This window comes from Aphanomyces invadans (assembly GCF_000520115.1).
Source record: "Aphanomyces invadans strain NJM9701 unplaced genomic scaffold supercont1.12, whole genome shotgun sequence".
Classification (NCBI taxonomy): Eukaryota; Oomycota; class Saprolegniomycetes; order Saprolegniales; family Verrucalvaceae; genus Aphanomyces; species Aphanomyces invadans.
Window position 1 is genome coordinate 1,343,991 of NW_008580157.1, and position 11,624 is coordinate 1,355,614.

The 11,624-nt window shown below is 53.1% G+C and overlaps 5 protein-coding genes across 5 annotated transcripts; 2 read left to right on the top strand and 3 right to left on the bottom strand.

The window, feature by feature from the left end:
* Positions 1 to 2,253: 2,253 nt before the first annotated feature.
* On the bottom strand, positions 2,254 to 4,528 carry H310_06966 (hypothetical protein). The gene is made up of 8 exons (XM_008872228.1): positions 4,126 to 4,528; positions 3,922 to 4,041; positions 3,597 to 3,848; positions 3,324 to 3,468; positions 3,173 to 3,277; positions 2,670 to 2,989; positions 2,497 to 2,581; positions 2,254 to 2,437 (listed from the first exon to the last, which is right to left on the bottom strand). The coding sequence occupies exons 1-8, from the start codon at positions 4,507 to 4,509 to the stop codon at positions 2,304 to 2,306; spliced, it is 1,545 nt and encodes a 514-aa protein (XP_008870450.1). The 5' UTR covers positions 4,510 to 4,528; the 3' UTR covers positions 2,254 to 2,303.
* Positions 4,529 to 5,297: 769 nt separating this feature from the next.
* Positions 5,298 to 6,829, top strand: H310_06967 (hypothetical protein; the record flags this gene model as incomplete). The annotated part of the gene is made up of 5 exons (XM_008872229.1): positions 5,298 to 5,537; positions 5,595 to 5,750; positions 5,803 to 5,967; positions 5,997 to 6,680; positions 6,758 to 6,829. 5 exons carry the CDS (start codon positions 5,298 to 5,300, stop codon positions 6,827 to 6,829), a joined length of 1,317 nt encoding a protein of 438 aa, XP_008870451.1.
* A 254-nt stretch (positions 6,830 to 7,083) lies between these two features.
* H310_06968 (hypothetical protein) lies at positions 7,084 to 7,831 on the bottom strand. The gene is made up of 3 exons (XM_008872230.1): positions 7,576 to 7,831; positions 7,258 to 7,528; positions 7,084 to 7,207 (listed from the first exon to the last, which is right to left on the bottom strand). Exons 1-3 carry the CDS (start codon positions 7,791 to 7,793, stop codon positions 7,106 to 7,108), a joined length of 591 nt encoding a protein of 196 aa, XP_008870452.1. The 5' UTR covers positions 7,794 to 7,831; the 3' UTR covers positions 7,084 to 7,105.
* A 670-nt stretch (positions 7,832 to 8,501) lies between these two features.
* On the top strand, positions 8,502 to 9,910 carry H310_06969 (hypothetical protein). Its single transcript, XM_008872231.1, has 4 exons — positions 8,502 to 9,004; positions 9,108 to 9,162; positions 9,206 to 9,263; positions 9,319 to 9,910. The coding sequence occupies exons 1-4, from the start codon at positions 8,513 to 8,515 to the stop codon at positions 9,476 to 9,478; spliced, it is 765 nt and encodes a 254-aa protein (XP_008870453.1). The 5' UTR covers positions 8,502 to 8,512; the 3' UTR covers positions 9,479 to 9,910.
* H310_06970 (hypothetical protein) lies at positions 9,841 to 11,458 on the bottom strand. Its single transcript, XM_008872232.1, has 3 exons — positions 10,517 to 11,458; positions 10,245 to 10,460; positions 9,841 to 10,194 (listed from the first exon to the last, which is right to left on the bottom strand). The coding sequence occupies exons 1-3, from the start codon at positions 11,447 to 11,449 to the stop codon at positions 9,892 to 9,894; spliced, it is 1,452 nt and encodes a 483-aa protein (XP_008870454.1). The 5' UTR covers positions 11,450 to 11,458; the 3' UTR covers positions 9,841 to 9,891.
* Between the last annotated feature and the right edge of the window lie 166 nt (positions 11,459 to 11,624).

The window sequence follows — 11,624 nt, forward strand, 5'->3', positions numbered from 1 at the left end:
CCTCGACACCGGCGCAAACTCTTGCTCCACTCTGGCACCTACCCCTCACCGGCCCTAACTCCCGCGTCGATGTCTGTGCCTACTTTGGCAACGACATCGCTTCCACGTTGCATGCCTTTGATGAATCCTGTTGGGCTGATTGCAACGCCACTCATCGTGTTTTGAGAGTCGACAACGGCGGCGCGTGATGGCTCACGAAGCATGTGGGGCCAAGAAGCACAGCGCTGGACGTCGAGCGAGCATCGTCGCTGCCGACAACGCCTACTCCCATTCTTGCACCGAAGACAACACTGATTACTACGGGTTTAACCTGGCGTTCCAAGCCGTCGCAAGTCGAGCAAAAGGCCGAAGCGACATCGAACATGCGACCGCATGAACATCTCGTTTGCCTTGGCAAGACATGGAGCCATGGGCCATCCAGAGTATTTTGGTCGGTCGATGCCTTCATCTTTTGGTTCGGTGTGGTCGACGACCGAGACTGCCAAGGGCAGGAGCTGTGTCTTGACATGTTCTTCAAGACACCACGCGACTGGAATTTACGACGACGAAATTTGTTAGCTACATTCCTTCCTTCGTGATGTGCTTATACAGACGTGCCCGGGGATTCAGCGCGTTGAAAATGCATTTCCGAAACACGGTTGGCTTCACGCACGCTCGAGTTGCCAGCAGCCAGTATGGCATCGCATGCACCATCCAGACCAGAGGCTCCTCCCCTCAACACCATGGCAAATCGCCCGACGCAATCGAATGGCAGCGACAGGTCGTGGGACGCTGGAGCCACTCGACCTCCTTGACGCGGTCGGGCAACTTGCCAAGAGCAAGATTATTCAACGCCTGCAAGATGGTTATGGTGTAGCCCTGATAGCCACGCGACGACGTCTGCGAGGCTCACGGTTGTTGGTCACTAGAATGTCGATTTCCATGGAGTTGCCGGATATCTTCGCATAAGCTGCCACTGAATCACTCTCAAATGGCCGTTTTCCAGCCGCGCCACCGCTAGTCGCATGCATCCAACACGCGAGGATCCCATGTGCGCATGCAGCCATCGAAAGGACTTCCATGTAGGGAGTTGATAGCGCAGAGGAATTTTGGAAGTGATTCAATTGTCATCGTTAAATCGTTCTAGCTAAAGATCGCTATGCAGTACTCACGTGACCGTGTCGCGGATGCGAGTGCGCCTAGCTGCCGACTTCTACAGACCACGCACACTCGACGTCGCGACATCATTAGTTAGGACCTTTGGTCGCTACATTCCACGTGGCCGTCCCAGGCAACCCACGTCATGGCATTCCTGGAGCATCCTTCGCCACGATGCGTGCGAAGCCATTCCGAGTCATCCATGGGATTGGGCCTCGCTGCTTGGGCCATGGCCGCCAGGTGGTTGCGATGAGTGTCGACGCCTATGCGTGGCGCGATATCGGACTAAACATGTCGAACACAAACTCCTCCATATTCGATGCGATTCCGCCAAATTGAGATGAACTCCACGACACCCCAGCGAAACGGGCACACTCACACGCATGCAACTTGACCAGTCGAGACAGTCCTCACGTGCTTAGCCACCCGTCCGCGACGGATGCGAAGGGAATTGTGTTGGTATCCAGCGCACATGGCCATCGACGGCAACGTGTCCAAGTAAACTCCTTCCGCTCAACATGATCTCGTTCTCCCGACGCGAAAAGTACTCGGTCCACATGGATTCGAGTCGTGAATTCCCGGTGCGACCACGGCATCCAACGGACATCGCTGTCATGCGCGACGCACTCAATGGGCCCCCGTGCATGCATGACAGCCCCTCTCGACCATCAAAGCACGGCACCTTCGTGCAAGTATCAGCTTGCGTGGCATGCATCATGACTTGTGCGTTGGGCATCGCCCATGCACTTCTACCATCTCACGAAGTGGGAATAGTCTGGTATGCTCATCAACCCGCAGAGGAAGCATGGACGAGCTGTGTTCTATCGTCGAAGGTGGTGAATATGTCGATGCAGATTCCTGGACTTTGCCCTACGTGCATCCTTCGCACGATTCAAACAAGCTTGCCCACGACAGAGGCAACCCCGTCGTAAGCAAGTCCTGTCGATCCAAGGTGGATCAGCATGTGTCATGAACGTCAATACCCCGTATGCAACGACCTGACCGAGTTTTCGTTCATGCGAACGCCCTACTTGAAATCCATCGCCCATGAGATGAACAAGTGGCCACAGTAGTGACGATGCCAGCAGTAGCCAAGCCGTTGGAATGCTCGGTAGCTTCCCCAAGATGATGGCGTGAACCACACGTTATTGTTTGTGGTAACTGTCTTACTGATCGTCAGTGGATGGAAACTCGTGGCCGTGATATGCCATGCCCATGCCAGAAATGTTGTCGCCCAGCCCACACGTGTGATCGGGTTTCTTGCACGCTAGCATGGGTACAATGAAGCATTGAAAATCACCTACACAGCTCAAGTCAGAGAAACGTCGTCGAATTAAGACAGCTTCGACGCGTAAGCACCTTCCGTCCACGTGGCAGTAGGAGACCGAGGGTCGATATCCCACGTGATGCTCGACGTCAACGGCGTTGATCGAGGTAGCAAAATCTAACACCATGTCAGGTTGACACCGGTCACGCAAAGAAGTCGAGACTGGAGACGTGACAGCACTGCAGGCATTAGCTTCTCGTCATACCTCGACCAAAGACGGGGCGATTGAAATATCGGCGCCTTGGAGTCCTCGGGTCCGATCCCCGCACGCCAACTTGGAACTGATAAGCGCCGCTTGCATGAGTGCTGTCATGGGGTTTTGCCACCCGCTGTCTCGTTTCTGGCACAGTATATGAAACTGCAGCGTGTGGAAGTGCAGCCGCGTCAAGCGATGCAACGGGGCCACAGCGGAAGGATCGGCCTTGTGGAGCGCCGCGGCTTTGGCGGCATACGCAATGACGTCGGCCAATTGCGACGTCACCATGGACACACTGGGGCGCGAAGACGTCGTGACGAGTTCTTCGCCTGGAAAGAGATAGCGTAATTCGTAAATGTCGCGACAAGGCAGCAACATCGACTGCTGTAGCCAAATCATTGCGCATGGCAATCAACATGTCAGTGTTATCCAATAATTTTCCATCATAAAATAATGCACCAGACAACTCGCTGCAAGCCTTTGGAGCCACGGAAATCACAACGAATGCCCACCTGTGACGAGAAAGTGGTGCAAAATAGCAAGCTCTTGTTCGTTGAATCCCACGGAGTGAACGTAAGGCAGCACCAACTTGACCGTATCGTCGAAGAGCGTGAAATCTACCACAGTTTACATGACATACATCCGTGAATTGTGGCACCATACCCGACGCAGCGGCAAATTCATAATGCGCCAAGGTCGATTTAGTCGATGTGATGCGCTGGAGCATCGCCGACAAATCCTGGAGCCGCTTGTATCGCCTATCTTCGTCCGTTTCGACTTCCATCAGTTGCAGACCTCCAATAACAACCTACAGCACACGTATCGACACGTTTCCATCGAAAGCCATGCAATCAGCAGCTATCGTCACTCGTGACCGAGTGCATTTTGACCAAATGCCAGTTGGAACGACCCCATCAAGTTGATAAATTGAAGTACCATGTTGGGCTTGAACGACTCGAGAGCCTTGTCGAAATCCTCCAAGACAGATAGCCGGGCGTTGTACACGTCGTGGTTTAGGTAATATCTATTCGCCCGGGGCGAGACCAGGTTGTTGAACGCATCGCCCTTGGCATATTCGAGCACAAGATGCACGTCCTCATGGCCTCCCTCATCGACGCTGCCAACAACTTGAACCTTCGGATGGAACAGCGCTCGCATGTCGGCACCGACGGCTCCCCCAAGTAGGACCTATAGAAGTCAATTTGAACGCACTTAGTACTAATATTGCAAACTATGCCTACAGACGTAAGGAAACACATACCTCGTTGCCTTCATAAGCAGCACGCTGAGCCATCTGTGCGGCATTTCCACCCAACGACGACTCAACTGTCGGAATCGACTTAGCGAGCGTGACGACTTTACGGAATGCTTCGGCGGAAGACTTCAATAAAGTACAACATCATGAGGAGACGCATAGATAAGTCAACTCGGTGTGCATAAGTAGGGAGGATGAAAACGAACGTACCATGCTCTGCTCGGCAGCAGCGCCTTGCGAAAAGTAGTGTCCGAAGCTCTCCATAAGTTCGACATTCGAGTTGATGCGTTCGTGGTGGCGAGGTTGGATATCGTGACTGTGGTCAAATTTGTCCATCAGGTCAGTCGCGCGGATGCTGACATCCACGTCGGCCGAGCAGCAGAACGCTAACCGATTCTTGGAATGGTGTGGCTTGCCTCGTGCGTGATACTGCATGGAAGCGAGGAAGAGAGCATGTTCCGCGTCCGTGAAGGCCGATGTCGAGCTAATTTTATCCGCGGGGATGAGGCGGGCGAGCTCGTCCGCGTAGAAGAATGCCACGCCGCAGACAACGAGGGAAAGGCCGACGGCCGCCCATTGCGATGCGCTGTACATGATCGATCAAGAAATCCAGAGATGCACCTCTTTATTTTCTTACTTTATAAAGTATAACAGGACTGAAATTTGCGCGCGAACATGCATTTTTGAATTTCCAACGATAAGGTCGTTGCATCCGACGCGCTCCACCGACGCAGACACGAGAACGACCGTGCGAATCGATCAAGAACATCGAAGGTATGGTACTGCACGAACGACAGTACTCATCTTTCTCGAGGTCGCTAGGGAGGTCGCCATGTTGTGTGGAGTAGTTCAAATGACGGACACACGACTTGACCAATCCACAGCACAAGACGATGCAAGGCCCGAATGTGAAGTACAACGAAAGAATGAATGAATGCAAAATGCGTGCAACGATGAGAAAGCACTGGAAGTTGTATTTCAGAACTCAATGACCGAGGCATGCCGTGCGAAGGTCATGGATTGGTTACAAGGATCGGATCGCGGCAGCATGAAGCATCATTTCGACGACGAATGCTCGGCTCGGTGGATTATCCGCCCATGCATGTACGATGATTGCGAAGCAATTGCTCTGTAAATCACAGGACATTCCCTTGAGTTCAAGGAACACAAGGCTAAGTGGGTTGAGGTTGTGCCAGTAGTGCATGTGTACGTGCTTGGCACTGGACGTTTGAAACAAGTTGAAAATACCAAAGTTTCAAGTGTTGCGCTCTTCGAGCCTCGGGATTTTGATGTCGTCAACGTTGCAAATCCAGCGATTCTAAATTTATCCCAATTGTCAAATTGAAACGACACCGTCGCACTTTTTGCCGCGGACACCCCCCATGGCAGTGGCGGCAGACTTTTCTGGTTGGGTCAAAGAATTGGATTCGTTCAAGCCCTCGGCTGACGATGGTGACGACGACGAAGAGGATCGGCTACAAGACATGAGCGCCACCTACACGAGCAGGTCCAAGAAGGGCCACGCATCCCAACTCGACGAAATCAAGCAAGAAATGAAGCTCCTCAACTGGCACAAGCTCGCCAACGAAGCCGCATTGAAAGCTGCTTTGATCAAAACGAAGGTTCGTGAGTACAGGCATGATTTCTCTTGGCCAGAAGTTGCTGAGGCAGACAAGTAGAAGCTCAAGCGCGAGGACGCGCGGCAGTTTTCCCTCGTGGACGCCGAAGAGCACATGGAGCGTCTCCAACAGATTGAAGAAGAGGAAAACTTGAAGCCTCTCGAGGTCACCGCGGAATTCATTCGACAATATGAAGAAGACGAACGCAAGCAAGAGGTTTGTTAGTCGTTGCACGTACTGTCATGCTCACCATTGTCGTCGACGACAGCGGCGGCTGGAAGCGGACGTGTCTCGACATATCAACTGCCTCAAAAAGCTCAAGAAGATGTTCGAGGACAGAGAAGACATTCGCCGTCGGCATATTCAATACCGTGAAGGCAAACTCGCGTTAGACCACGGGTTTCCACTACAGGTGACTCGAGATCACTTAAGTGTGAGCATCTAACATGCCCTGATTCATAGAGTAACCAAGATGACGACGCCCAGCGGGAAAATGCAAAGCTCACGTCACGGTCATCCGGAAACTCAAACGACGTGTCACGCGTGTTGTCGAGTTTAGACAAGCTCGTCGAACTCGAGAGGCGCATATCTAGCTTAGAACAGGACGACATTGAACCCGCGTCGGCAGCCGTGGTTGCCCCTTTGCTCAAGGGTTCGACGACTCTCAAGTTTACCAAAACGTCTAATGGTCGCACAACGGCGCAAAAAGTGTCATCCAAGTCCAAGCAATCCAAATCGAAATCGCAAACGTCGACGTTTTTGACATCGGTGCCTGAGCCAAAAAAGTCGAGGCTCGCTGCCGCTGTTCCTTCTACGGGCACGAAGTCAAGAGAAGCCCAGCGAGCGGCAGAGCTACGGCGAATGCCCGAACGGGATAGGCAAAAAGCCCTCAAGATGGACAAAAAACAAGCGATGGCCAGACAATCGGCGCAACAAGCAGTGAAAATCGACCAGTGGGCCGAAAAGAAGAAGCAAGCTGCCGCGGCGCGCAAAGTCAACTACGTCAAGAGTAATCAGCGAGCGGCAGCGGTGGACGTCAAGGCAAAAACAACCCGAGGGGCGAAGAATAGACACATGGAGGATTTTCAAGCGATGAAGCGCGGGTTTGAGGCGAAGAAGGCAGGAATGGCAAAAGTGGGGACAGTGGTAAATACCGTGAAGAAGCGAACTCCAACTGTTTCGTCGCGGAATCAAGCGGTGCCGATGCAACCATGGGGAACTAGGCCCAAGCCGCCTACGGAACAACGATTGCTACCAATGATCCATGGTACACTTCCACGTGCACAGCCGTGTGAGAGTTTCATTCGCTGTGACTAGGTCGAGTTAAAGCAGCAGCTCCAGGTGTGCAACCCCAGCGAACGGCTTCGAACAAAACATCGACGCCTTCATCGTCGACGCTGCCACGGGTCGGCCGACCAACAAACAACGGCGGGAACGATAGTTTAGGCTTGGGCGTCCGAGGCATACGAAGCGGGTGATTATAATGCAAAGTACGCAATGCCTGAGCGAGTGACTTGCTGTTGCCTCAAGACGGAAGTGGCAAGTGAGGTCGAGAGAGAAAAAGTGCCATGTTAAATATACAAGGGCGCGTACAGCAGCTTGAGCTGCTTTTGCGTTTCAAACGCCTCGATGGCTTGCGGTATGCCGTCTTCGAGATCCGGGAGGTGGTTTATCTACGTGCACACATAGAAGCAAGATGCGAAAGACGCATCGATGGACGTACCATTTTGCACAAGTCCAACGCGAGCGACCCGCCGATCTTGGCATCCTCGGGCGTGTCCTTGATGTTGAGGCAAATGAGATGCAACGGGCGAAAGTCCTTGGGCTTCCGGAGCTGCAAGTCTTCCATCACAATGTCAAAGATGCGATCTTCGAAACAAAGAATCACGTCGAGCTTGGCGAGGTCGTCCACCGTATTGTCTTGCCACTTTTGCGGCGCTTTCTTCGTGATGATGTCCCGTTCAAGCATTGCGAGCACACCGTTGCGTCGGAACCTACGATTGGGCCGGTTCAAACGAGAACGCGACAAAAGACCACGTACAATGGCTCGTTTTCGCTCTTGAGCTCGCGATACATGACTTCGTACGGTGTGAAGAACGGAAAAATGCGCGGCTCGTAGAGATTCGGACCCGGGAAACGCACCATGTTCCCTGCCCCAAATGAGCATACTCTCAAGCCAGCATTGTGCAGATGATCATGTGCTTCTGTGCTTCGATTCACGTTGTTCGCGCAGATCATCGCAAACATCGGCGTCGCCATGCTTCGCCCTTGCTTGGTTGGGACTCACTGGTATCCGGGTGTCCGGATAATGCATGGATTTTGCGAAAGATGATTGGATGAAATAACTTCCTATGTCGGAATCAACGAGTATGATTGGACAATTTTCATTCCAAACACCGCCACCGCCGACTCGCCACCACAAGACCAGAGGGATGTCGAGCGAAGGATACGACGAGGTGTACCGCCTCAAGTCCAACCACAAGGAGCTCCTCATGCACAAGCGAACGCTGGAGCGACAGCTAGAAGTGAAACAAGAGCAACTGAAGGAACTGCAGAAGGCGATTGAAGCGTGTGAGGCCCAGCTCTTTGACGATGCGCCGATTGTGCGCAAACGCGACCGTGTAGCGCCGAACACTGCCGCTGGTAGCTCAGCCAAGAGGTTAAACGTATCCTCGGAGTGAGCACTTGCCGTGCTCGCTCCCTCGACTACACCGTGCCAGAAGTGCGTGCTTTAGCTCGACGTGGATGGAACACCCACACTATTTATCTCGCAATTGCATTTCAATGTTCCTGAAGCAATCACGCTGAGTAATTTGAAGGTCGCACAAAAAAAGTGTACTATTTTTCAGCTTGGCGCTTGTATATTTTCAAAAGTTCTTCGAGTTCTGTGCAAATTCTATTTCTTGAAAGATTTTTTCTTGAAAATCTTCAAGATCGACGAAAATGAAACTATTTACAGTGCATTCCCTCGTCCCATCATGGCGGGAACCGACACCTCGGCAGCCGTCGACGTCCTTCGGGCATGGATTGATCAAGCACTCCTTTCATATGGCTATTCGAGTGTTACTGGCACATCACCTTCACAGGGCGATGGGACGCATGGCATGTATTCCCCAGTCGAATACACACTTCATGACAAGGGAGGTGACCTGCTGTCGACTCTGATTTTGCAAGGGCTTGTTGTCGGCAAGATGTTCATGCTATATTGCGAGCGCTCCATCCACAATGACGCAAATGCTTCCACATCCACTTGGCGCGTAGATTTTCCACTGGCACGATACGCCCCCGCACTAGCTGGTTGGTTCCCCCGGTATCAAGAGCTTGTAGCGTGGCGCGTCCAGAATTCCATCGTTCGCCATGGATCGCATACCGCCCAAGCTCTCCTGCCTTTGCTTCCATCTCTGTGCATTGATTCAATCGTATCGTTCCTGAACGCTGCTTCGCTCTGTGCCATACGCGCCACGAACAAGGTACTCGGTTGGTCCTACCGCTTGCATCTATCGCAGCAAGCGGGCATCCTCGACACCATGAAACTCCACATGGCCTTCCTAACCTCAATGCGCTGTTCAATAGATGTTTTATCAATACGCAATGGCGTCGTCTATGTGGGAACTGCAATTACGTCGAGGTTCGCACGCGCAATGCATGCTGTCCTGACTTCCGCGTGAAAGATTTCCCTCGCACGACCACCGACTCGCCGTCCTTTGCCGCCTACGCCAACGCTTGCATGTACGCGATAAGTCTTGAACGACATGGAGTCCCATGGAGGCGTCGTTTTTTCTAGAACTCGGAAGCGCAATAGACATCTGCGCAACCGTGCCATCGAGAACATGTTGTGGTTTGACAGAGAATCGGGTCCAGCATATGCCCAAAGGTGGCTCGCTCCGCCGCCGGCCGCGCTTCTCCACATCCCACGTTTACCGTTTGAAGCTCCGTCTCCATAACCCAACCGAGCGACCCATGGCGTTCTCCGTTCGAGCACACTGTTGAGAGCGCCAGACATGGGCATCGCACTTGCAATCAACCATTTTTTCGTCTGGCGAACTCGCCATGGCGTTCAAGCAACAACTCAAACCCGATCGAACCACCATTGCGTCGGTGCATCGTGGCCATGCTCAAGGGCGTAGCTTTTCCCAGTCGCTCGAGCACACACAGAGGACACCTTTCGTTCAATGATCTGTCATGGCGCATGACTGCGCCACGATGTGGAAGACGAAGTTTGAGGATAACTCGTACGGGGCCTTCATGCGCGGCGGCGGTGCCATGAGGGACCGTTTTCAACACGACGACGGCGATTTTCGAGCCAATCCTTCGAGACGAAAAGATGATACATTAAGATCGAAACGATGCCAAGTGATTACAATGCGACGTTGTGTCCACTACCAGACGTGTCGCTGTCCGAGGGGAGGCCGGTGGCCGCGCTCTTGGTCTTGCCGGGGCTGGCACTCCCGCCTTCAATTTGAATCGCTTGCAACTTTGGTACGACGCTAGCCCATTTCGCTTCAACTTTAGTGTTGTACTCAATCTGGAGCTCGACGTAGTCCAGCACGATGCGCTTAAAGTCGTTCAGCTTGTCCTGCTTGAAGCGGTCGACCTCCCGCACCACGCGCTCTGTCACAATGTCGTGCTCGAGCTTGGCATCGTCGACGCGATGCTGCGCCTGGTCGCCCATTCCCCATGAAAAGGCCATTGCACGACAGGACATTTTACCTTGGACACATCGCTCTCGGCACTTTGGACTTTGTCAAGGCTGCTGCCTTTTGCCTGGAGCTTCGCCAGGGTCGCCTTCTTGGCGTCCAGGTCAGCCACCGTTGCGTGGTACACCTGGCGTACTTCGTTGCGCTTGACCAAGGCGGCTTTTACAGCTCCCACCAGCCGGATGTAGTCGACCATGGGCTCTTCGAACAGCAACACTTCCTTTTCCGCCTACATGTTGGAAGTCCATGACGTTTTCAACCTATCATTGCCGAAAAGTCACGTACATGCTCAGCTGCCAAGACTGACAGCGCATCCGCGCAGGAACCGACATACCGCAGCGCAGTCTGGAGCGATTCGTTTTCCTCAGACTCCCCCAGCAACGTCAACGCCACGCCGTACTCGAACAAGCCGTCGGCAATCTCTCTCGCGCGCTTGGTAAGTCCGTGGGCATGTTTTGCAAGCCCTTGGATGATGGGTTCCAAAGCGTCCATGTAGGCCGAGATGTCTTCGACTTGAACGTCCGCGTTCGTCTTTAACTTGTCGAGAAAGGTTGTGGACGTGAGTGTGCTCGAAATGGACGCGACCGTGTCACTGACGTACTGGAAGAGCCCAAGGCCACCCCCACCGCTTCCGCCGCTGCTGCTACTACCTCCGCTTGTCGCGCTGCCCCCTTTTGCCTTGTCGGCCTTGAATTGTGCTAATGCGTCGTCGGATGCTTCAAGGAACGTGGTCAAATGCACGCTGTGCTGGATTTCGGGATGTGCCCCACATCGACACAGAAATAAATGGAGAGCACGACGGCGAGACTCGACAAACTCGGGGGAAAAACGACCCACGAGCAACTTCTCGGGCAACGGTGGCACAACGACCCCTGCATAGTGGGCACACAGCGACGCATGCAACCAGACAAAATCGGAAAATCGACGGATCACCGAGAATTGACTCTTCTGGAACTGCCGGCGGTCGGTGGTTGTCGTGATCTTGTACGAAATGTACGCATGCATGCCTTCTCCTTGCTTCACAGGCTCCCCCACTTCGATGTGGATATATTCAGTTGCCTCGTATCGGGCAGATGATGACGATGACGGTGGAGCTGAGGATGCGGACGATGGAGCAGGTGGTGGGAGTGATGCATGAGCATTCGAGGACGAGTTGGAGGGGGCAGACGAAGGCGCTGGCGCGCCGTTGTCGAAGTCGACGTTGACCCACTTGCTCATCTTGCCGAGTTCTTCAGAAATGGAAAACCTATGGGAATTCAACCAATCAGCATCGTCTCGGGAGATCCCACGACGATAAAATATATCTACACACTTTCTGTCCATTTCTTGGTCTATTTTTCCTATAATTTGGATATCACTTTGGAAGGTTTCGTCGAATTGATATAAAATCGCC

What these genes read in the sequence shown, in the direction of transcription:
- H310_06966 (XM_008872228.1), bottom strand. Translation starts at nt 4,509, where the DNA reads ATGTACAGCGCATCGCAATGGGCGGCCGTCGGCCTTTCCCTCGTTGTC. An exon ending in CTGCTGCCGAGCAGAGCATG is followed by an intron (nt 4,042 to 4,125) that starts GTACGTTCGTTT and finishes ACTTTATTGAAG; the next exon opens with TCTTCCGCCGAAGCATTCCG. An exon ending in TGAATTTGCCGCTGCGTCGG is followed by an intron (nt 3,278 to 3,323) that starts GTATGGTGCCAC and finishes AAACTGTGGTAG; the next exon opens with ATTTCACGCTCTTCGACGAT.
- H310_06968 (XM_008872230.1), bottom strand. Translation starts at nt 7,793, where the DNA reads ATGGCGACGCCGATGTTTGCGATGATCTGCGCGAACAACGTGAATCGA. An exon ending in AAGAGCGAAAACGAGCCATT is followed by an intron (nt 7,529 to 7,575) that starts GTACGTGGTCTT and finishes GCCCAATCGTAG; the next exon opens with GTTCCGACGCAACGGTGTGC. An exon ending in CGTTGGACTTGTGCAAAATG is followed by an intron (nt 7,208 to 7,257) that starts GTACGTCCATCG and finishes GTGTGCACGTAG; the next exon opens with ATAAACCACCTCCCGGATCT.
- H310_06969 (XM_008872231.1), top strand. Translation starts at nt 8,513, where the DNA reads ATGGCGGGAACCGACACCTCGGCAGCCGTCGACGTCCTTCGGGCATGG. An exon ending in CCATACGCGCCACGAACAAG is followed by an intron (nt 9,005 to 9,107) that starts GTACTCGGTTGG and finishes GCTGTTCAATAG; the next exon opens with ATGTTTTATCAATACGCAAT. An exon ending in GGAACTGCAATTACGTCGAG is followed by an intron (nt 9,163 to 9,205) that starts GTTCGCACGCGC and finishes TCCGCGTGAAAG; the next exon opens with ATTTCCCTCGCACGACCACC.
- H310_06970 (XM_008872232.1), bottom strand. Translation starts at nt 11,449, where the DNA reads ATGAGCAAGTGGGTCAACGTCGACTTCGACAACGGCGCGCCAGCGCCT. An exon ending in CAGTCTTGGCAGCTGAGCAT is followed by an intron (nt 10,461 to 10,516) that starts GTACGTGACTTT and finishes TCCAACATGTAG; the next exon opens with GCGGAAAAGGAAGTGTTGCT. An exon ending in CCGAGAGCGATGTGTCCAAG is followed by an intron (nt 10,195 to 10,244) that starts GTAAAATGTCCT and finishes ATGGGCGACCAG; the next exon opens with GCGCAGCATCGCGTCGACGA.